Consider the following 26,258-nt stretch of genomic DNA (forward strand, 5'->3'; position numbering starts at 1 on the left):
ACAGAAATGGGGCATAGTCATTCGATTACCACCATATCACTACCAGTATAATCCAGTTAAGCTAATTTGGGCACAGGTAAAAGGTGAGGTGGCAGCCAAAAACAGAAAATTTCAAATAAATGACATAAAAACATTATTGGAAGATAACATGTGACTGGAGAAAATGCGTTAGACACCCAGAAAACCATCTAGCTGAAAGAACAATTGCAGGACAACCACTTAAACACATTGTAGTGAACTTACAAGAAGATAACAGTGACGAACATACGACAGAGTTATTAGGTGATGAAGATTTATAATTTATTTCAAATGATATTGACTTTCAGATTATAATTTCTTTAGATTATGTATAAAATTTTACAAATTTTTCAGTTTTAAAGACCATATTTAAATTTAGCCGTGACATTTGCAAATTTTTGTACACATGGGAAAATCAAGGAAATAATTTATGTAAAATAAAAAGTTTCAGAAGTGAGATAGTAACATATGTGTACCAAAGTAAAGGAATAAATATTTTGCTAATAAATACATAATATGAGTTCATAAAATGTTGGATCGTAAAGAGAAAAGGATCATTTTAGTATTGTGTTTATTACCTTGGTGTAGGAGGAATGATTAGAAACTTCCAGCAGTGGAAGGAGAAAGAGTGTGTGACCTTCACCTGCAATATGATTTAAAATCTGTATAGTTAGTAAAGTTATTATATAGGTTGTATATATGAGATAATCTAATAATTACCAGAAAAATTTAAACATAATTTTAATAAATCGGAGAACTTGAAAATTATTAAGTAACTTTAAGTAAATAAGAAGTCTCTTAGGAAATTCTTTTAGTTTATACTGCAAAAATAAGATAAAATAATAATACTATAAAGTAAATTTATAAGTATGTTATTTGAATATTAATTTAATTTTAAGGAAAATCTTTAATTTAAAAATAAATAATTAGTGTAATGCAATAATAAAGATACACAAATAAATATACATATAAATTTATATAGTTAAAATAAAAAAACAATAATATAATCATAGTAACATTTTTAATGTTAAGCTTTATTTTAATGTTATATTTCTATAAATGTAATTTTATTGTATGTAGAATGTATCAAACATTCATATCCATACCAATGGATGAATGGTTAACAATGCATATGGCATGAGACAGATCTGAAATCCTGATGGCTATACTACTACTCATTTCTTCTATGTATACAGAGCTTATTCTCATGCATACGGTTGTTGTAGCTTATCTTTTAAGATTAATAGTAATGTGTGTGTTCCTAGGAATACTACAACTGACAAAAGAATCGATAAAAATCCCTTTACAAATCTAATTACATGATTACTTACATCTACTTAAAATTATATTTGCAAACACCAAGGTAAAGTTCTCCAATTTAAAAACATAATTTTTAGCATTAGTAAGCTCTTATAGTCTTTCCTAGATTAGTGAATCTTGCCATCATAAATGATAAGATTTTCTTCTTTTTTTCCCGAATAAAATAATTTTAACTATTCAATAAACAAGTTGAAATAATAATAGTAACATAGGGTATTTTTTTTAATCCTACTGAAGTTTTAGATTTTTTGTTTTACTTTATTTTCGTGAAGCGCAAGCAGAACTGCATGTTTAATATGCAGTATATTTTTTAAATTATTGCAAAAAATAATCATAAAAATGTTAATTCTGTATTTTACCATCAGCCTCTCTAAAACTTGCTCCATAGAAAATTCTGGTCTTTGTCTGAGAAGAAAGTTAGTAAAAATCGATTTTAAAAAAAAAATTTTATGGATATGAAATTCCCACCACTGATTTATATATGCATTTATAGATGCATATATAAATATAAATAGTAACTAAGGTACACAGACTTTGATGAGAAAAGATTCACAATTTCACTCCTGTTGTGGTTAGGGCCTCGATATTTGGCTTAAACCTTCCCTGGGATAATACAGATGTATCCTGAAAATTTGAAAACAACGGTCAGTTGGTTCTCGTATGGTGCTGCTGCAACTAGACAAGCAGAATCTACCACAAACTTTCACATTTATATATTTAATTCATTGTTTCCGACTGAAAGTAGTACATTAATTTGTAACTTCGCCCTACTTATCCTTGTCTTTGTTTTCTTTGTGGCTGTGAAACATGTTAAGCATCTGACACTGATACTTGTTACAATGTTGCAGTATACTGACTGGTGATGTTACAATGTGACATTGGTCAAAATTGCTATCTCTAAAAGTGAAAACATTCATTATATAAACACTCTTGCGATGAACCTAGTGAAGGTATCACTTGTTTAATAAAAAGGTTGGCAGTTTGATATGCAAAGTACAATCAACTGTGATGAAACAAAAAAACCATTCTTCACATTTTCTTGTATGCCTATTAGAATAGTATATGCCATTTTTAGAAGACTTGAATCTCATCTAAAGTCTTCTACAAACTTAGGTTATGACATCCAACATATATAAATAGGAATCTCTCATAAGTTAAAAAATCCTGTAAGAGAAATGATTACTTCAAAATTTAAGATTTCTGACCCTTTTAATTACAGAAAACTCTTGTCACATTTTTTTTTGTGGGTAGAAAACGCTTTGCTGTTACCATCGCTCGGAAGGTTTAAAATGTGATAATAAGTTTGATAAGGAAAGATGTTGAACTCGGCTTACTTCTTTTCCAAAATATTTTAGTCGTTACGACTCCAAAACTTTTAGAGCTCATTGTGCTCTTGTTTTTCACCAAAAAGTTTCTACATTGATGATTTAAAGATTATCCTCGGCAGTAAGAGTAATTTTGCAAAAAAAAGAAGATCATGTTTTTTTTTTTTTTTAACTTTTTTGTTCTTTGGGTAGATTTCTGCTTAATAAAATTTACATTCAGAATTATCCAAATATATAGTCATAATTTTATTTCTCATTTTTTTAATCGTGTGGCTGAAGACCAATAAACATTCCCTAATTACTATTGTTAACAACCCTTTAGTTTTGTTTTATTAAGAATTGGCATTATCTGTTTTTGGGAGATTTTACTGTATGTTCTAATCACCATTACTCTTCTTAGCCTGAAAATCTATTGCTTTCTAAGATTTACTGCCATCAACTAAATAAAGACAATATCATTTATACATATTTTCAGTTTAAACTTTTATATCCATTGCTCATTTTAATTTGTTATACAAAATAGGTTCAAAAACAATCCTTGAATTAGTTTCTTTGAAAAAACTGTTTAAATGAAAAACTTTTAAGAGTATTTTCCTTCAAAAGCTATACATGCTTTTGCCAATGTCTAAAGTTGTAGTTGTAGGAAAAATTTTTGATAATCATTTTGGAATATTGTTTTCAGCTGCACATTAGCCATCATGTGTCAACATTCTTCTATTTATTACTCTTTAGAGTAATAAATTCTATTAAATTCTATAAATTCTTTAGAGCATTTTTCTAGCAAGGAAATTAGTAAAAGTCAGCTGGTATCAAGTCGAGAGACTATGGTAGATGCTCCAGAATTGTGAATTTGTGTCATGCTATGCACTGTTTGATGAGTGCTATTGCATTGTCATTCAAAAGAATTCAGTTCTTTTTTTCCCATTCTTTTACTACATCCCATAAACAACAAAAGATATCAGTGTACATTTTATTGTTCTCTATCACACATCAGGACTGAATTTAAAATGAACAGTTCCCTGTGAATAAAAAAAAACTTTACAGCATAACTTTTCTTTGGTCTATTCAAATGAAATTTCTGTAACTGTAAAGATGGTGATTTCCACACTGACAAATGTTATATTTTGCCTATGGATCAAAAATCCATATCTTATCTCGTATATGGTGTTGAAAATTTTTATCTTGATCAGCATTGAGATGAGTTCTGCTGTCAGTGTCGTGAAAAATCTGATCTGGAGAAATATTTTTAGAACAATGTATTGACAAAATGTGATGCATGTTCAGATCATTATGTACTGCCAACATAAAATTAAACATTTTCTTATTAAAATTATATGAAACAATTCCAGAGACTGTGTAAACCTAATTTGTATTAACTTTTAATTTTTGACGTAATAGAAGTTATGAATAATTATTTTATACACTGCTGAATTTTATGCAGATTTTTATTTTGGATATTACACAATTTTTTTTGTAATCTTTTAAAATTAATTTTTTTAATTTCATTAAATATCATTAATGATAATCTTATTTGTGTTAGTAATTAAATTCTTTATATAATTAAAATAAGTAGTGTAAATTTGATTCGACTACAGCTGGATCATTAATCACAATTCTGTCTTGGTGTTTTATAAGAGTTATTTTGAATTTCAATGGAAGTTAAGACTGTTTTCATTAGTTATTAATATTGCATGTTTAATACTAACATTGTTTGTTGTGGAAAAATTTAGTAAGTAATATCGTTATTATTTACTCTTCTATGGTTTTGTCCTATATTTATAATCAGATGTGCTTAAACAAGCTACATTTATATTTTATATTTTACTTACATTTTAATAAATATATATTAACATTAAAATAAATATATTTAACTATCAGAATGAATTGCTAATTTATTAAATAAGCTGATCATTTAATCATTTTGTATGAGTTGTTATTATGTTAACATTACAGTGATTCGCTAGATGTTCATACGTGTGTGAATGTGGTAGAAGATACACAAACGCACATGGATGCGGATACAGCACATGCACATGCACATACTTCAAATGATAATCTCATTTCTACGCATTCGCACAGACGCCTTCTCAGTACTGCATGCGAGTAAGAAATAATGAAACAAAGAAAAAGAAAATTAAATCCCTTTTGTACATATTTATATGTTGGGCCATGTTTTCAAACCTGCTCTTTCCCCAACCCCCAGACTGCAGCCTGTCTTGTTTATATTCAGCTGGTTTCCCTGGAACATTTTTTAGCCTTTTATTATTTACCAATATTTTTATTGTTTCTGGATTCTTTATTTCCTTACTGTTATCTTTGCTGGTGTAAAATGTATAAGTATATAAAATTTTTATTGATGAAGGAACACCTTAAGTTATTGGTTTGTATTTCGTAATTGCAGCTGTTAATGTTTTAGTGTTGCTATTGTTGTTACTTGTTTGAGGCGATTATAGTTTGTATACAGATCCCCTTTTTTTTCTTTTTTTAATAATAGAAACTTTACGTAAATTTTTGTCCTAATATATGATACACTTAGATTTGTTTTTATTCATTAAATTGTGCATGATTTATTTCATTTTTTAAATTTAATTTTGGGATGTTTGTATATATGTGTAAGTTTCTGCTTGGAAACGCGCAAGTGTTGAATTCATTGTATTGTACTTTTCAGTTATAAATATTCTTTTAAGTTTTAAAATTTATGTATCTATTATTTAGTATCTTAGAAAGTAATGAGTAACATTAATGGAAACTTATTTTCAGCTATTTGTATGGACTTCTGTAATGAAATTTCACAAGTGCAAAATTCACCAGTATATTCTAAAGTAGCATTGATATATTGTTTATTTATTGACTATCTTATCATAAACCTAGAAAAATTAAATTAAAGTTTGCATATCAGTTGATCAGCAGTAACTTTTTTCCTGTTTTTTTATTGTTTCCAATTTCTAATAATTTAAGAAATTTTTGTATGTGTGTTGCATATTAGAAGAGAATCTAGTAATACATTCTTTGAGAATCGATTCAAGTAGAATGTAACAGACTTAAACATAGATTCAGAAACGCTTTGTTAAAAAGTATTGGCCGTAGAAAGGCTTCACCTCGATTTCTGTGACTTCGGTAAAATTAAGCCAGACTGTAATTCTAAGGATCCAAATTAAGAGGTAGATTTTTGTTTTATATAAAATCTCACCTGAAAACTAAAAAAAAAAAGATAATTCCAGAACTGTTTTTAGTAGTTTTTTAGTTGGAATCGAAAAACACACTTTTATGTTTGGCATAACATAGTTATGTTAAATAGGTAATAACCACATAACATTTTTAAACAAAACTTTATTGAATTTGATTCTGAGTAAAATGGTGTGACAAAGTATCCATAAATTAACTAACTACAAGCATTAGAATTTTGAAATTTATGAAAAATATAACACTATATAATTTGGCAGATTTTCAACAAAAAGAGGAAAGTATGACTAATTTTTGCACTTCTAGTTCAAAAACACAGTTAACCATTTTCTTGAATTAATTGAAGCAAAACATTTATAAATGTATTTACTTATAAATAAGTATAAATATTCATGAAAATGTCTAAATTTTAAAAAAAATACATTATTTAGTATCTCAGGCTACACTTCAGAAATATAAATTCTTAAGGGCACCTCATTTTTGTCCGTTCTCTCTAGTATTCTAACCATACTGGATAAAATTTTCCAAGAAGTGCAATTTTATCAGTTTAAAAACTCAAAAGTTGTAATATATAAGCATTTTCTTTTACTAATTTTTGAAGTATGGGTCAAACTTTTTTTTTTCAACAGATTATGAATTTTAGAGATTAATCTCTCTAGTTTGAATTTACTCCCACAATAACACCAAGAAGCACTGTTTTGAAAAAAGAAAAATATTCTTTTAAGAAGCTGGAAGATTAATGTTATTTATGTGGTCGATTATGAAAATAATCAATGAATGGCAGTAATATTTTATATCAAGATTTTCTCTGTTTTTGCTTGTGAATGAAAATCCTTCATTTTAGTTACAATTTCATACCTGTGTTTCATTAATTTTAACTAAGTAAAAAAAATATCCGTATTCCAATATTAATCTTCTCAAATTGAAGGTAACTTAAATTCATGAGAGCAAACTGAAATTTTTTTCATCAAATTCCTTACATATCTGACACAAAGCTTTTTAAATAATCAGTTAAATTATCTCAGTTATTGATTAAACTATTAGAAGTAAATATTAAAAATATATTTGATCCCAAATTCCCTTAACAAGTTGTTAACTCATCATGACTGTTTACAGTCAAAAGCTGAATGGTAGTAATATTAACTTTATAGAACTCTTTAGTTTGCAGGTTTTTTTTTACCTACATTTTTATGGATTAGAAAATAATTCTGATTTTAGACTAAAAGTCAAAGTAACACTCAAAGCAAAAATCATGTATATGTATAGAGTATACATAGTACACACATGAGTATGTATACTCATGTGCACTTTCAGAAAATGTGTACTACATTTTCTGAAAGTATTGCTATGTACTCAAATATAAAGATATTGTAAGTGTAATATTGTATGTATATAATAATGGCTATTAGACATTAACAGCACTTATAATATCATCATATTTGAGTACATAGCATTACTTTCAGAAAATGTACTCTCACACTCAAATTATACTCTATACATATATATGAAGGCCGTTCAGAAAGTAACCTCTGCTTGCTCAGTACATGGTAAAGAGTGGGGTAGCACTGTTGTTTTTGTACAGACATGCACGCAAGGCCAGTCGGCATCCAGCCATGGCAGTAGCAACGTTATGCGATTGCTCGTTGATTTTCTGTGCCTTGTTAAAATGTGTGCTGCAATAAAAAACCCTGCGAAGTGTAAAGTGCATGCTGTTATAAGACTTCTCACAGCAAAACAATATTCAGCGGCAGATATTCATTGGGGACTTTGCGCTGTGTATGGACCAAAGATTATGAGCAAAGGAGTTGTATGCGATTGGGTTCGTTCATTCAAAAGTTGACAAAGAAAGGAGTGGCTGTCCATCTGTGGTTAATGATGAACTGGTTCAAAAGATTGATGCCAAAATGAGTGAAAATCGATGTTTTACCATATTGGAGCTTTCGAATGAATTGCCACAAATTTCCAGGACTGTTTTCTTCAAGATAGTGACGGAAAAGTTAGGCTACTGTAAGTTCCATAAGAAAGGAACTGATGGGAGATTATTTTGCAGCCAGAATTTCTAAGTTAGTTACAAGGTATGATATGTGCCTAAATTTAAATGGTAATTATGTTGAAAAGTAGAGGAAAGATGTACATAATAAAATGTATTTACTACAACTGTATTATATTTATAATCAAATGGAGGTTACTTTCCGAATGGCCTTTGTACATGATTTTTGCTCTGAGTGTTACTTTGACTTCTTGTTTAAAATCAGAATTATTCTCTAATCCATAAAAATGTATGTAAAAAAAATAAATAAATCAGACTACAGAGTTAATGTAATATGTTAGATATTAACTTATGGATAATTTTCTTTTGGATTCGGTGTTGAAGCATTTCTTTTGAGTGTAACATTGTTTGATCCCCTGCAGGTTTTTTCTAAATAGTTTTTTTATAATAGCTAGAATTTAAAACCAACTTCTTTTTTAGGAGAAAGTGTTTCTGAATTTTTATATTAAAACATACACAAATCTACAGACCCAAGAAAATATATTTCTTAAGCTTAATTATAATTGGATCACATTACCATAATTTATTGTAAAAGAATAATTTTAAATTGCACAAATCGTTATGAAAGAAAATTAACATTTTTTATACTTTTTTTAACCAAAAATTCTTTACACACATTCTTTTTATTTCAATTTTAGTTTCTTTTCTTTATTTGGTATGGTTACAAAAATATTTTTGTGTGCTAATGATTAATGTATAATAATATAATGTCTTAAGACAAAATATTCTACTTATATTATTTTCAGCCTTAATAAATCCTAAAAGGTTTTAGATTGTAACAGAAGCAAAAATTTAATAATATTTTGACTGGATATGACAAAATTGGCTCTGTAAAGAAAAATTGTTGGCACCTTTAACTCACCATTTCATACTAGGTTTGACTGTAATAATGAGGTCTGATTCAGATTTTTTACTGTCTTATTGTTTTTGTTCATCCTTTTGGATGATCAGCGTAAAAATCAAAAAAAGTAGGTGATATTTTTTAGCAGTAGAGAAAAGATAATGTGATTTTAATATCTAAAAATTTATTTCATGCGTGTACAACCACACTGATTAGCCATATTTCCCATTGCAAGGATAAATTTTTATCCAGAATGTAATCAAAAATTATATGTAGAGTATTTTATGAATGTTTGGTAATTTGATTGAGTTATGTGTTGGAATCATGTTATGATAATGATGAACAAATGAATTTTTTAAATATATTTTTTCTGCATAAGCTATAAATTACCAAAAATACATTTCACTCAGAATATAACTGTAGTATTTTATGTTCCTTTTTTTATACGGTTATTATAATTAAAAAAAAAAAATAGCTAAATGTTTGTTTGGTACAGTGAAAAAAAAGTTAGTAGTGAGAGAGATAGATAAAATTCTGTTATTTTTATAGAATGTTCCTTCTATCTGATCAGCAGAAGATTCTAAATATAATATATAAATTACTATAATAAGAAGAAACCTAAAAGAGCACTTTTTACTTTGCTATAGATAATTATCTTCTACCTTGATGTAATTACTATTCTCTTTAAAATACTTTTTAAAAATACTTTTTCTATTTTAAATTGTATCATTTTCATGGCCACCCAAGGAATCCTTACCCTTGTGAAGAGGGTGCAGATTTAGCATATTGAATATCCTTTTAGACTGTTGCAGATGAGATAATTTTACTTAGATGTGATAAGTAGAAAAGTGGGCTTAAAAATTATTTCGAAGGATGATTTATAAGATTTCCTTAGTTTAACATAGTGTTTCTCAACCTGTGGGGCACACTCCTTAGAGGGGTGTGATGACACTAAATGGGGCACAAGCATATCGAAAAGAAAATATTATTTAAATATTTTATTAATTTACTGGAAAGCAAAACAAAATACATTTTAACATAATAAATAATAAAATATACATTTACAATGATATAATACACTTATACATAGGAATGTTCAGTACTGCACAATCTATTTAATTATTAACATATCAGTACTAAATTAAAAACAAGTTTAATAAATATTAGTAACTCCCATGGGCCTGTCTCACAAAGCAAAAGTTTTCAAAAAAAGGTTTAACAAACCTTAAAATATATACTTTAATTTTTTTTCAATATTTAGCTGAGATCTATATTTTGTCTTTAAAGCAGCCACCACAAAAAATCCAGTTCCACAAAGGTAGGATGTTGAAATGGTAGTAGTATACAAAATGCTTTTGTTTTCAGTGCAGAAAACTCATCATCCACCTCTGCTCAAAATTCACAGAATAATTTATTAATAAATTGTCTTTTGATTTTGCCATTTGCTGTGAAGTCTATGAAGATTTCCTCTTCGGCAGTTTAGAGCCCTTTGGGAGTATTTTGAAATGGATCCCTAACACACTTATAACTTGCTACCAAGTTGTTGTCAGCAATAAAATACTTGTTAAAATTCTTTGCCAGCATGGCTAAATGATTTTCAATGGTTACAAAAACAACTGTCACATGTTGTTCTTCATCCTTGTAAGTTTTAACACGTTCATCCACATTTGCAAACATTTCTAGGTTATTTGCTTTAAATTTCTGCTCCATAATTCCAGTTTTCTACAAAAAGCATTAACTCTATCACTCGTATCCAACACATGTCTATTTACTTCTTGAAGTTGAGGACTCAGGGCATTTAATTTCTCGAATATCATACACCAAGTAGCTCAATTCAGTCACAAATAAACCATCTCGAAACTTCTCGGTTTCCAGTTTTTCTCTTCTAGAAAAATGGCGATTTCATCTCTTAATTCATAAACACATTGCAAAAATTTCCCCACATAATAACCATCTTGCCTTGCACTAAAATACGCCAAATGTGCTGCACCCATATCTTTAAAATGTAGAAAAGATTCTTGATTTTAGAAGTGTCATTTTTCTATAATTTACTATGGTTACAACCAGACCAGGACTCATTTCTTTAGAAGCCAGAGCTTCTCTATGGATCATGCAATGTGTCCAGACATTGAACAAGCACCTTTGGTGCATATTCCGACGCATTTTTTCCACCCTATGTTTGCCTCGTTTATAAAATCATTTAAGTTGCTTTGAGTTCCATTGGTTTGCAGAAAAGTAATCTTTTACTGCTGACATACCTCACAAATGAAAGTAGTATCTTTATTGCTATCTGTTGCTTCATCAAGCTGAATTGGAAACAATTTGTTACACAACTTCCTGAAAAGCTGATGTTGTACATCTTCAGCTATTTCACCAATTCGACGGGCAACAGTATCATTTGATAGAGATATGGAGTGCAGTTGTTTGGCAAAATTATCTCCAAACATAGTTTCTACAATCTCAATTGCAGCTGGCAAAATAAGCTCTTCACCAATGGTGTGAGGCCTTTTACATTTGCCTATTTTATATGAAACTTTGTAAGAGGCAAGTAAAGCTTTTTATTCACAGACAGAATTTTTTTTTTAAAAATGATGTTTGCTTTTTATATGATTTTAATTTTAACTCAAAGAATTCTTGGTGTTTGTTAACATATTCACTATGAAACATTTTCAAATGTTGTTTAAGTTTATTAGGTTTTATGCTGTCTGCTGCCAAAATTTTTAAACAAATAACACTCAGGGGTCTTTCTTTTACATTTACTTCAGTACTGGTAAACCCAAAATTTAGGTATGCTTTAGAATATTTTCTGAACCATGCTCATCAGTACACTTGTTGATGCTTCACTATTGTTTAACGCTCACTTATGCTCATTTAAAAATATATCCATGATTCTGTATAAATCTACTACCATGAATTACAATTAACATGCAATTATAATCTACACATTCACTATAGATTCGATAGTAATAGAAGGATTCACTTGACTGAGGCTGGCTGGAATTGAATGAGGTGAGCCACTTTTATACACATTCCAAAATGTTCAAGAAAAATCGGAACAAAACTGCGAGAATGTCTATATGGTGGACATAAGACAGAGAGCAATAGAGAGGCATCGATTCTAGTTTTGTCAGTGCAGGAGTTCAGTGTTGCCAAATATCAATAAATTTACTTATTCTTGGTCATTTTTAAGGTTTGTAATTAAGGTTATAGTGTAGCTTTAGCATCAGAATACTCAAAATATATTATTATTGTATATATACATTTTATTATACGAGAAGAGGGGTGCAATGAAAATTATGATTGAAAATTGGGTAACAAATACTGAAAGGTTGAGAAATGCTGGTGTAACACTTTCAAATTAAATGTAACCTAATCTAAACATTTAGGTTAACTGATCATTTTCATTGATTCAACTGTTTATAATGATGCTGCATTTAATATTTCAACAAACATGAGTTCTGTATGCTTACGCTTTGAGTTATTTTGTATAATTGATAGCTTAAACTGACAAAGCCTAGAAGTTGCCTTGATAAATGCATGATAGTTACCTGATCTCTCTGAAAATAATTGTTAAAAATAGATGAAAATGTTTTTTTCGCCAAAAAAAATTATTCTTTAATATTAAGAATACTGATGTCAGATTTTTACTGTAATTGTATGATGTGTATTGCTTGTAATCGTACCAGCTAGGACACTGGTTTTACTCTTGCATAATTAAGCTTTTATTTTATTTCCACCAACCTCTCCTTTTTTTTTTTAAGTACTTACTTTCATGTTAGTTGTGATTGCTGCTAAGTGCTGAAAAACATCAGCGATCTGTTTAATGAGGGGTGGCTGAATTGTAATGCACAGTTTATCATAGCTTGCAGATAAAAAGGAATAGTCAGATGAAACACATATATTGTAAAATACATTTTATTTACTTCAAAAACTTATATTTATTTTTCTACTTAGTCACTATTTACAGCTACACATTTCTCCCAATGGGGAACCAGTTTTCTCATTCAGTCAGTGAAGAATGCTGGCAGTCCTACTTTGATCCATTTCCTCAGTTCCTCACTAAGTTCCTTCAATTCATCATCGTTAGGTAATACCTTTAATATTTTTGTTTAATTGTGGAAAGAAATGAAAATTGCAGAATGCCAAATCAGTTGACCATGGAGGGTATGGAATAGGTTCAAATGTGAACTTCACAAGAGCCTTTGCAGATGCATGTGATGGAGGGGCTGAGAATTATTGTGTTGCAGAAATATCGATTCTGTGGATTTTTAAACACAGCACACGTCTCCTATAATGTTTTTATGTCTCATGTGTTCCACAGGAATTACATTCAATCCAGCTTCCAGTCAGATACACATGTTTGGAATCCCGGAACACTGTCAAGAGATCTTTTTGCAGAGAATTTTTTTTTATGGCAGATCATACTGATGCCATACATTGACACACATTTTGCCAGTATTCAATGCTCTGCCATTTTTCTTTTGTATCAATGATCCAGATGAATTTTTGTCTTCTGTCTCAATATTGGGAAGGATATTATCTCCCTAGACTCAATAACACTTCATAAACTGTTCACAATATTCCTTTTGTTGTTATTTGTTCTTTTCTGTGAATTTATTTGGATCCACTGCAAACAGATTTTTATGGTAGCCCAGTTATGTAGTAATATGTCTTTTTTTTTTATATTCCTATCTTGGTGTTTGATTAATTGATGATTGATGTGATTGTCATTTTGAATCAATTCATTCACCACATTTCGGTGCTCATAAGTCACAAAAACTGGTCACTGTAAGGTTCATTCTCAAAATTCATTTTATCAGCTTATGATAAAAGTCTGCTGTTAAAAATTGAATTACTGCACATTGTTTTTGATGTACATGACTGACATGTCATGTGTACTCACTCCATAACAATGGCAATTGACAGAAAATGGCTTTTCTTCACATGAAGAAAAATTAATTTTTTTTAAGTAACTCTTTTAAAATAACATATGATTTATATTAAAAAAAAAAAAAAAGTTAATAGTTTCAACACTAGATTTAAAAAAAAAATTTGTTTTTTTATAGCACTGTTTTACCCTTGTATTATATTGCATGCTGAAACACTTATTGAATATCATGGTGTCATTTGCTTGGACTTGTAGAAGTTTTAAAAAGAATTCAGTGACAATCCTTATATTACCTAGTGTGGTAGGAATGGGAGAATTCCTGACCTGGTGTCAGGAATGGAATGACTTCACTACAAATAAATTTTTGTTTTAATTGATTATGGTGATATTTAAGTGCTACTTCCCTGTTTTTAGTTGTCATGAGATATTACAAGGGTTATTTTTTTTTCAAGGTCCAATCGGTCACAAAATTCAAACCACAGTGAAAATAAAAATATTTTTTATTTGTTACGTTATTTCTCTACATAGTCGCCACTCCGATTTAGACATTTGTCGTAGCGTGATACCAATTTTCCAATACCCTCGTCATAGAATGGAGCCACCTGTGTTTTCAGACATGTTTCTACGCTGGTCTGCAGCTCGATGTCTGTGCCAAAATGTTTTTCTCCTAGCCAATGTTTCATGTGAGCAAAGAGGTGAAAATCAGATGGCCAAGTCCGGGCTGTATGGTGGGTGATCAAACACTTCCCAATGAAAATGCTGCAGGATCTTCTTTGTTACAGCTGCAGTGTGTGGCCGAGCATTGCAGGCATTGTCTTTCTCCATTTCATGGAGAAAGACAATGCCTGATGAAAACATTCCTCTCCACTTATTCTGAATCGCCCTTCGTAGACGTTGAAGAGTCACGCAGTATGAGGCTGAAATGTATTCCACGTTCCATGAATTCCACCAAGAGAACTCCATTCCGGTCCCAGAACACAGTAGCCGTACACTTTCTGTTGGAGAAGGTTTGCTTGAACTTCTTCGGTTTACTGGGAGAATGAGAATGCATCCACTGTTTGGATTGTTCTTTTGTTTCTTCAGTTTCGAAATGGACCCATGTCTCGTCCCCTGTGACAATTTTGTTCAAAAAATCTTCTCCTTCATTGTGATAGCGCTGGAGAAACTTTAGGGAGGCGTCCATTGTCATTGTTTTGAGATGGTCGGACAGCATCTTGGGAACCCATCTCGCACACAGTTTGCGGTACTGAAGTCTCTCACTCACAATTGTGTAGAGAGCTGACCTTGAAATTTCAGGAAACGAATCACTCAATAAAGAAATTGTGAACCGACGATTTTCTCGAATTGCCTCATCCACTCGCTCAACGAGATCATCGGTTGACACTCACTTCCTTCCCTGACCGCCTGCATCATGAACATCTGTACGTCCTGCTTTAAAGTTCCTGCACCATTGTAGCACTTTGCTGTCACTCATTGAAGTTTCACTGTACACATTACTTATTCATTTATGAATGTCAGCTGCATTACATCACTCAGCCTGAAGAAATCGAATTACCGCACGCACTTCACACTTGGCGGGAGATGCTATTGTTTTAGACATGTTTACGTGCTAGCTGCGTGTTCAGAACTAAATAAAGTGATGCGGCGTGATTGAAGACCATACTAGAGACACTGCGCAACACATATGCGCAAAGGTTCATCCGATTTTTGCGCAAGTTTTTATTTCGCGACCAATCAGACCTTGAGAAAAAATAACCCTTGTACTTTAACAAAAAATAAATAGATATACCTGTATTAAAATTATAAAAAAAATTTTTTAATTTTTAAAAAATTGTAAAACAAATTGTAAAATTGTAAAAAACTGTAAATTTTTTTTTTAATTGTGTGTGTTTATATATTCAGGTTTTTATTTCTTTTAGTTTTGGCTTTGTTTGTTCAGGTTGGTAGTTAATTCATAATTTTTTTCTGGTTTACACCTTGTATTAAAAAATAAACAGAGTTAACTGACTTATAATTTATTCATTGTCACTTAAGATAACTTATTTGCAAGTTATTACCATTATAATTTTGATTCTGCAGAAGTAGTTGCATGGAGTTTTTGAAGTATTCTACAAAATTTAATTAATTGGCAAAAAATAAGTTGAAAGAAAAAAATAGTGATCTTGTTTGATTGTGTATGTATCTTACTTCCTCATCATGCTGTTCCATATCATTTTCAGCTTTATTTTAATATTACCTCTTTGTTCAGATTTCCATACTGTAAATATTGCTGATGTTTCACTTCACTTTTTCGGATTGTGTGCATGAAATGTAAAAATGTTATTTTTTGTATAAGGATTTGCTGACACAAGTTTTTTTTAGATCATATCCATTTATCAAATTTAATATTTTTAAATAAGAATTCTTAATATTTAAATTTTAAGAATAAAGTTATGAAGACTTATTGTTAAATTATTTACACTTAGCCTTGACACATGATAAAAATATGAATTATATAACAAAATATTCATTTGGTACAATAATGTACTAATGAATAAAAATTAATTATGCAGTTTTAGTCCTTTTATAATTATTACATATTAATGTCTAATATAATATAGTAATTGCAATTTTTTTTTTTTTTTTAAGATGGATGAAGTTAAGAAGAATTGATCTTAGCACAGCTGATGGTCTTCCTCCTCTGCCTATGCAGATATCTTGGGTGAGAGATGGTATACTTGTTGTTGGAATGGATTCAGAGATGCATGTTTATTCACAATGGAAACCAGATTCGAGTAAGAAAATTTAGAATTACTAATTTCCTTCATTATAATTAATAATTTTATAAAAATCCTTTCTTATTATGGCTCCTCTTATTCTGACTGTTAAAATCTCGCAATATCTTTTGACAAAATGAACATTAGAAAAAGTATTTTGAATATAAAATAAGTGTTCAACTTGTGAATAGTCTTGTTTTTGGCTGATGAATTTATGTAAGACATAATTAAAAATGAATTGTTTGTTGGTATTGGGACTGTATTAGTTGTAGATGTTTACTATATAAGTTGTACCTGAAAATTATGTAGTCAGCTCAAGAGCAAGCTCTGGCCAAAACATACTGGAAAAGCTGAGAAAGAGAGTGGTTCCTGTAGTGTTCAAGTCTAGGAGGTTTCATGGAACTGAAGCAAGTAGACTTTTGATCTGAAGACTTCCTAAGATGGGGTCTGGCTAAGCAGTTTATATTTTTTTTCCTTTTATACTTAATACCGCATAAGAATTACGAAGGTATTATGTCCGGAAACATAAGCCTCTTCTCTATTACCGCTGTAGAAGAAGAGCAGTCTTGTACATCTTGTGTGTGTGTGTGTGTGTGTGTTGGTGAACATAAAATCATTGATCACTTTGTTGTCCCCATCTTGGTAAAAAATTCCTTGTTTTACAAGGGTTGTGAGCAGTAAGGGTATCTGAAAAAAGCCATTTCTCCAAGTGTATATCATCCTTTCTTACCATCCACCGCTTTTCCTTATCCCTTTTGTGGTTTACATTCTGTGGACATGATTTAAGCCCCAGCTTGTCCATACTCGGAATGTGTGACTACACATTCCGAGTTTTAGGAATCAATACTTTCTTGCAAGTCTAATGAGATAATTCTAGGCAAAAATCTCTCTTATAATTAAATAAAAACCACATCCTGTTGACATGCCTATAGATTCTGCTATCTTGTTCATTGTCATTCATTGATCTGCCAAAACGATTTTATGCACTTTTTCTAACATTTCTGGCATAGTCACTTGAGAAGGACATCCACTGTTTAGTTCATTGCTAATGCATGTTCAACGCATTTTAAATTCTGCAACCCAGCGAACTGTTGTATTTGATGGAGAAAAGTCACCCAATGTCGTATCAAGCTTTTCTTTAATTTCCTTTGCACTTTAACCTTTTAGAAAAAGTATTTAATCACTGCACAAATTTTCAGTTTTTCCATTTTCCAAAAAAACACACTAATTCTCCACTTCGACAGACTGTAAATACTATACTCAGTGATACAGCGACTTGAAACTAGTTTAATATAAAAACTGATGAAAACTGGAATCATGTGACGTCATTGAGAAACAACATACCAACGGCATCTCTATGTGAGGTTTGGAACTTTTCACCCCACCCTCGTATACTGTATAACACTTATTAATTGATCACGTTAATAGTTATGAGGGAAACTTCATTAATTTGAATCCTTAATGTTTCATTGTACAGTATAAATTAGCTTCAAATACAGTGTAAGTATGAAATTTTTATCATGCCTTGGAAGTTTAAGGGTTGAGTGCGGTCCATATAATATCTTTTCTCATTGTACTTACCTTTTCCAGTTAAGGACACTCTTATCACATTGGAGCTCTTCATGTAGGAATAACTCATGAGGAATTTATTATTTGCTTTTACGAATAGGGCACACTAGGCTCAATCATGAATATCTGATAATTCAGATTGATGCACCTGTTTGTGTTTGCTGTGACTTCCAGCTGATGGTACACCACGTACTTATGGATTGTGTCTTGTTATGTGGCATTGTTAAATATGTTTGGAAACAATGAGACTATGTTATCGAATGTTGTACATTTTCTTAGGGCTGCCCATTTATATTCAAATATTTGATTTTTACTATAGTAAGTTTAAGCTTTTTTATATCATTTGGCATATGGCAGCAGATGGTATTTTTTTTACATAGCAATAGTTCAGTAATTTTAGTATATACATTTTATCTGTATAGTAATTTGATGAGTGAAAGAGAATTGACTCTCTACTGTTGAAACAAGTAACTCTTGTTTGAGAATATCGTTCTGTTATTGCTTGGGCTTTTGGCAGAATAAAAAGTGGTTAAGTCTATGCTTTTGGCAAAACTTAAAGGATTACAATTTTCCAACAGTTCTACCATTACATACAAAGTGAAATACCACAAGCACCTACACTCATATATACACACACTTACTATCTGGCAACAATTGACTTGCTGCATGAGTATGAAAAACCATGTATACTCCAGGGCTTAGGATCTGTATCTGGGTCATGCCGTAGTGTTTTACTACTGAAGTCAAAATATTTTCTTGTAAGACCAGGTACTGTTTCAACAGAATTTGCATTTTAAGATATAATATTTTCTTATACTAATTTGGGATTGTGCAACTGCCAAATGTTTAAACAGAGACTTTGGAGATTTTTAATAATGTAAAAAAACATCTTGGAAAATATTATATTCATAAATACAAACAAAAATATAAAATGATGAACAATCAGATCAAATTTGAGGATGAAGACTTAATTAACAACATAATAAAAATGCAATCTACCAGTTGACAACAACGACAAAGAAAAATACTATATTTTAAAGATAAAATTATTCCAGTACTGGACAGCACAAGTACATGTACTTGTGTGTCACTTATGTGTTTATATCACATAAGATTTGACAATAGAAGATAATTTCAGAAAAATAATTACAAATCATAAAATAGAAAAACTTTTAATGTAAAAAAATATATAACTAATACAAACTGAAGGTGCGGATTCTGTCAAATCCTGTTATTGGAAATTAATAAGGTAAGTTTAATTTATTTAATGATTATGTTTTCTGTGGTTTATGTTTCATGTAATAAATATTAAATTTTATTAACCAAGTGGTCAGTACATTAATTTGAATGGTCAAAAAAAGAAATATATATATATAAATTTCATATACATTTTTTTTTAATTAAAATAATTTATTACCATACTGATCACTGTGCTAACAGAATTTAATATTTAATGAAATTTAATCCACCAAGAGTGAATAGTTAAACTACCATATTAATAGTTAAACTTACCATATTAATTCCAAGAATCGATTTTCACAGGATTCTGCATCTTCAGTTGAATTCACAAATACTGCTGTTGAATTAGTGGACAGCAAAATTTGTGTATTTGTGCATAATAAATCTCAAAATTTATAAAACTAACAATTTTTACAATTCAAAATTCACAAATTATAAAAAAAAATGTATTTTAATGTAATTAAAGAATTAAATACCAGCTGAAGATGTGGAATCCCACAAAAATAGATCTTGAAATTAATATGTTTGAAAGAGCCATAGTTGTAGCATATTGAGATAGTTCATTCCAGACACACTTGCTTCTGTGAAAAAAAAGGCTCGGAAAATCCATTAGGATATGGCACAAAAAAATTCATTTTTGGGGAATCTCGTTCACACTGCTATTTCGTTAAGATTTTCTGATTCCCAGATATGTACATTATGAGTGTTTACTGTTCCATTAACATGAAATGTTGATTTGTCGCTGAATACGACACGATTGAGAAATTCTTCATCATAGTGCATCATTTCATTTTGAAGCTAGGATGTAAATCATAATATGTAGGCTTTAGTGCTTGTAACAGCTCTTTCTTTCTTTTTGTGTTTAGTCTCCAGAACCACCATAAGGTATTCAGAGGATGAATGAGAATGATATGTATAAATATAGATGAAGTGTAGTCTTGTACAATCTCAGGTCGAATGTTCCTGAGATATGTGGTTAATTGAAACCCAACCACCAAAGAACATCAGTATCCACAATCTAGTAACAGCTGTAAATGATATGGAAGTACTTGTAAGCGTTTCCTTAAAACCCTCCGCACAGATTGGAATTTTTAATTTGCAGCTAGCCTTCCTAATGGATTTCCTAGGACTACACGCAAAAAACTCTCTTACACGTTTAATATTGTCTTCGGACACACTCGGTTGTACTGTACTCTTCCTTTTTCAAATACAGCCAGTGGTTTCAAATTGTTTATACCATCTACAAATGTTATTGTCGCTCTGGGAATCAACAGAACTTCAGAAAGAATACACATTGAATGGTAATTACAGATTCACACTTTGCAGACTGTAAACACAGAACACTTTTTGATAGGAGATCACCATCTTTGCTACTAGCACTTTCAAGCGGAAGGTACAGGAAACAGCCTATGAGCTTGTGCACAGCTAAAACTGTTCAAGTTAACTCTTTAATTTCATGTGAAATTAATCAATATGTGTGAAACTTGAGAAATATTACATAGCTTTAAAACTTCAACATTCATTTTGAAATACACATTATTAAATTTAATACTGAATTATAGTAAATTATTTTATTGGATTAGTTTCATTTTCCTGTATTTTTATTTCTCTGTCACAGACTATTGTATAAAATCTCATAAATATTATAAGTTAAAATAATATTTTTTGGCATTCTTAATATTGTGTTGGTTTTAATTGATGAAAATATTAACATTTATTTTTTTATTTATCTGTTGTTAATTTTTAGGTTTCTTATTTGCTTCATAGCTGAAATAAAAATATTTTAGTTATTTTTTTTCATCTGTTGCTGTAGTAAAGTATTAGATAACATTGTTATATTTAGTTTTTGAACATAATAGAAAGATTTCTTAGTATATTTATTTATTTGGTGGTCAATGAACACATCAATCTTGGTTTTTAATTTATTATGTATTTACATCATAAGATAATTATTTGTGATTTTAGAGGCAGACTTCACCTTTTATTTTATAGAATACTGGAATTTTAGTGCTGCTTCCAGGGGTAATATTGAATGTGTATAAAGAAGTAATGCGTGAAATTCAAACTGATTTTCTGGATATTAAAAGATAAATTGATTGTTATCATAGATGTTATCTACGTATTGTTAATTAGCTATCTGAAGATAATATTTATGTAAAAAAACTCACAGAATGCTCAGTACTGTTTGCATTGAGTAAAAATCCCAAAATAAGTAAATACTTCATTCAGTTAATCAGTAGTTATAACAAATAATTCAGATTTATATAAAAATATTGCATCTTGAATAAATTAGATGTTAAAATTCCTTCTTTTATGAATACAAAGTAATTTACTTTTTTCCAGTTTAATCCCTAAATTTTAATGTTAAATTTCTAGCATTTTTGAATTATTTTGCACTATTAATGTTATTGATTACTGAAATATCACACAAAGCAAATATCAAAATCCTTTCAAGTTATAAAAAGTTACCTTGTGTAATTGTTGAACACAGTTATATAATTTGTTTATGATACACGTTGATGTGGTATATCACTTTTTTTTTTTTTTATTCAATCATATCTATTTTATTATAGTTATAGAATTTACAGATTTGAGGTGTTTCTGAAATATATTGGTATAAATAGATGTTCAGCTTTTGGTTGAAGGGAAAATCTTCATTTTTATATTATACTCTAATATTTTATTGCAATATTTATTTTTAAAAATGCATTTTTGTCTGTTTTTGTAGTTCGCACTAAATCTATTTTATCACGGTTGCCTCATCAAGAATCTGAAGAAATGCAAGATACCAGGAATTTAAGAGATGAAGACCTAAGAAGTCTTGCTCAGGTTTGTTCCTTTGTTCTATTGTGTTAAAAATGCTTTATATATATATATATTTAATATAAAGCATATATTTATTTATTTAAAGATCTTTACAACTTTGGTTAAAAAAAAATTAAATGTGCTTACAATCATGTATTTTCTGCTAAGATCATCATAATTTTTATATTGAGTGCAATTACCTATATCTTATATATATATATATATATATATATATATATTACCTGTATATATTTATATTGAGTATAATTTACCTTTCCGAGCTTGTCATAACTAAATTTTATGTTGACACATTTGGGATATATTACATTTTCAAGGAGCAAGTTTTGGAAAGGTAATTAGTTTTGTTGAGAAAAGTAGATGTACTCAACGTAAAAAAAAAGATAAATCATACTTAAATTTTTTTTATAGTATGAAATTTACTGCATAAATGTTTAGATAATAATCCAATTCTTGCAACATATGATGCTGCATATCAGAATCAGAATTAGTATATGCAGTGATGATTCTTGTCTTCAAATCTTCTATGTAAGCAAACCCAAGAGTTAAGAAACGTGATCCCCAACAAAACTCCATTTTAAGAAATCTGAAGGCATAAGTCCAGTGGCTTAGTTACTGGACAATCACAACCAGTTTACCTGTAAGATCTGTTCATGTTTACATGAATGCATAAAGCCCCATTTGGGCAAGCCAGATTAGAAGTATACATTTTCATTAATGTATACTTGGGCCTCCCCTAAACTTTCTTAAATACTTCCATATAGTCTTAAACTTTCATACCATGTGTGAATAGTAGGCCATGACAGTGTTTATACATTATATCATATTTTAAACTTATGTTGAACCATTGTATCCTATTTAGTTTCTGTGATCACTGAATATACTGTGCCTTCTCTTAAGCATTCATGGCTATTACTGAATGAAATTAGAATTATTTTTGTTTTGGCCACATGTCACTTCCACAAGGCCATTTGGGAAACTTATTGAATGAATACTAATCTTAAACAAAACCCTCCCATAACATCTACAATCTATATTTAAAATTTTATTAATATTTAAAGTTATAAAGATCTTTTATAGACACTCTGCTATACATGTGTATTTATATATGAGGTGTGTTTAAAAAGTTACAAGAATTTTCGTTTTTTTGAAATAATTTTATTTAATCATCTACATTAATGGTACCCCCTTCAAAATAGTCCTCATTAGATATTATACACTATGCTAGTGCTTTTTCCAATCCCCGAAACACTTCTGGAACTCTGTGTTTGGAATAGTGTTTAGCTCTTTCAGCTATTCACTATTAATATCATCTATGCTTGTAAAATGACGGCCCTTTAAGGTTCTCTTTATTTTTGGGAATAGAAAAAAGTCAAATGGGGCTATGTATGGCTAATATGGCGGCTGGGGTATCATTACAGTATTTTTTTTGGCTAAAAATTGACAAACAAGCAATGAAGTGTGAGCAGGCACATTATCATGGTGCAAAAGCCATAAATTATTTTGCCACAAATCCAGATGTTTTTTTCAGATTTCTTCACACAAACAGCATTGAACTTGTAGGTAATACTCCTTATTGATCGTTTGACCTTGTGGCAAGAACTCATGATGCACTATGTCGTCAAAATCGAAGAACATGGTGAGAATAACCTTCACATTCGACCATACTTGTTGCACTTTTTTGGTCTTGTGATCCATAATGCCTCCACTGGGACGATTGAGTCTTAGTTTTGACATCACATCCGTAAACCCATGTTTCATCACCTGTTATGACATGTTTCAGTAGTTGAACATCATTGTTGACTTCATTTAGTGACTCCTGAGCAACTTCCATTCGCCACTGTTTTTGTTCAAAATTCAACAATATTGGAACAAATTTTGCTGTTGCACATTCCATACCTAAACCATTAGAAAAAATTTCATGGCATGAGCCAATTGATATCCCAACATCATCAACGATTTCTCATGATTGAGTGATCATTCATAATCATTTCCTTCACTTTTTCCATGTTTTCATCAGTTGTTGATGTGCTGAGGTGTCCTGGGCGCTCATCATCTTCATTATCTTTGCGACCTTTTTGGAAATGCTTATACCGCACATAAACCCTTGCTTTACTCATAGCAGACTCACCAAAAGTAATATTTAACATTTTTTAAAACATTGCTACACTTTATTCCATTCTTATAGCAAAGTTTAATACAAATTCTCTGATCCATTATTTATACAAATAAAAAATCGCTGATCGTACCAAAACACGTATTATCCTTTTGACAGCTGACAACAGATTAAACATTCGATATAGCTAAAAATGTACAGATACTTTTCAGATGTGTATATACAGCAACTAGAAAATCCTGAGAATCGGACTAATACAACTCGCAAAATTTCAAAATTCTCATTACTTTTTGAATACAACTTGTACACTCATATGTATTAACAAAATGAATTTTGCAATTATCGTTGAATATTTTAGTCCAAAATATACATATATAGAATATTATTATTTATAGTATTTTGAAAAATGTTTATAGTACGAGGTCTGTTCAAAAAATACATAGATTGTTTGAATTGCACGGCTCCAGTTGATTTCGGTCAAATCCACTTGGCGTTGCCATATTCATACAGATCAGCTGATTACAACGCAGTTTTTTTATTGCAAATATTATTGGTTGCTTAGCTACGTGATTGTTTGTGAAGTTTTTTTTTTATTTTGCGGGTTTTAGAAAGAGTGATTTGAACAAGCAAAGAGTTGCTGTGAAATTTTGAGTGAAACTCTGAAAATCTGCGAGTAAAACTTTTGATATCCTCAAGACGGCTTTCAGCAACGTTGCTATGAAGTATGCAACATGTTTTAAGTGGCATGGACGTTTTAAAGATTGTTGTCAGTCAATTGAAGATGATGAGCGTCCTGGACGTCCTTCCACGTCAACTGACAACTCACATATAGACAAAATTAACTTTGGTTAAATTTTGGTTTGGGCAAATCGACATCTGACAATCAGAGAAGTTCATTGAAGTTTTCAACATCTGCAGGACGCTATCTGGCAGAAAAGGCCAGAATGTGAAAGAGTGGTGACTGGTTTTTTCATTACAACAACGCTCCAGCCCATTCAGCCCTCAAAACTTGTGAGTTTTTGGCCAAACACTCAATCACTGTTCTTCCCCACCCACCCTACTCACCTGACCTCGCTCCTTGTGACTTCTTGTTTCCCAAATTCAAAAGACCTTTGAAAGGAAGAAGATTTGAGACGATTCCCGAGATTGAGGCAAATGCGACGAAGGAACTGAAGAACATCACAAAAGAAGCATTCCAGGACTGTTTCCAAAAGTGAAAACACCATTGGGATAAGTGCGTGTGTCGGGGAGGAGAGTACTTTGAAGGGCAAGAAACTTCTAAATAAAGTACTTTTTGTTTTATGATGTTACTCTACATATTTTTTTAACAGACCTTGTATATTTTATTTATTTTTTTTTTACATATCTTCAGATGATACAAAAGCCAAAAGTGTTTGAATTATATTTATTATTTTATTTGAGTAGTAACAAGTTGATTTTTTACTATTGTTTTTGTATTATTTCTTTTATAATGGGAATGTTATTTTTGTTTTATAATAGAATCTTTATACTGATTATTAATTTATTTCTGTAATAAGTACAAGTAATTATAAATTGACATTAGATTAATAATTTGAAGAAAGAGATTTATATATATATATAAATATATATAAATTTAGTAAAATAAAATTCTTTTTTTCCTTATCTTCCTATGCACCAATTAATACCAAAAGCATAAATGGAATTGAGCACACACCACCAAAGTACATAATCATTATATGCTCTCACCTTATCTTTTTATTTTTCTTCTTTTTTTTCATAAATCAAAGTTCTTTTGAGGAACTTCCTCATCATCAGTTAATTAAAATTGAAATTTGATTACTCATTAAAAACATTAATAAAATATTTAATATAATATTATTTCATGTATGACAATATATGTACTCAAATTAATTAAAATAATTAAATTTTTAAATTTAAAAACATTAAAAAACTTTTTATACATGTTTTTGGGCAGCCACTAAATACTCACTGTACTAATATGATATGACCTTTACCTAATATTATAAAAGTGCTGCTATCTACAGCACATTTGATAAGAGTATCATTATCAAATTCTGTTTCCAAATTGATTAAGCTGAATTTCTGTCTGTATCATTATATATATATATATATATATATATATATATA

The 26,258-nt window shown here is 30.0% G+C and overlaps 1 protein-coding gene across 5 annotated transcripts in view; it reads left to right on the forward strand.

The window, feature by feature from the left end:
* The window catches only part of Rbcn-3A (rabconnectin-3 alpha), a 518,724-nt gene that overhangs the window by 165,345 nt on the left and 327,121 nt on the right, over window positions 1-26,258 (forward strand). For all 5 annotated transcript variants that reach the window (XM_075371055.1, XM_075371080.1, XM_075371085.1 and 2 more), the window contains 2 exons: window positions 16,254-16,399; window positions 21,918-22,018. In XM_075371055.1, the coding sequence (XP_075227170.1) occupies window positions 16,254-16,399; window positions 21,918-22,018 (247 nt within the window). The remainder of the gene's footprint in view (window positions 1-16,253; window positions 16,400-21,917; window positions 22,019-26,258) is intronic.

This window comes from Lycorma delicatula, chromosome 1 (genome assembly GCF_047948215.1).
Source record: "Lycorma delicatula isolate Av1 chromosome 1, ASM4794821v1, whole genome shotgun sequence".
In the NCBI taxonomy this organism is placed as follows: Eukaryota; Metazoa; Arthropoda; class Insecta; order Hemiptera; family Fulgoridae; genus Lycorma; species Lycorma delicatula.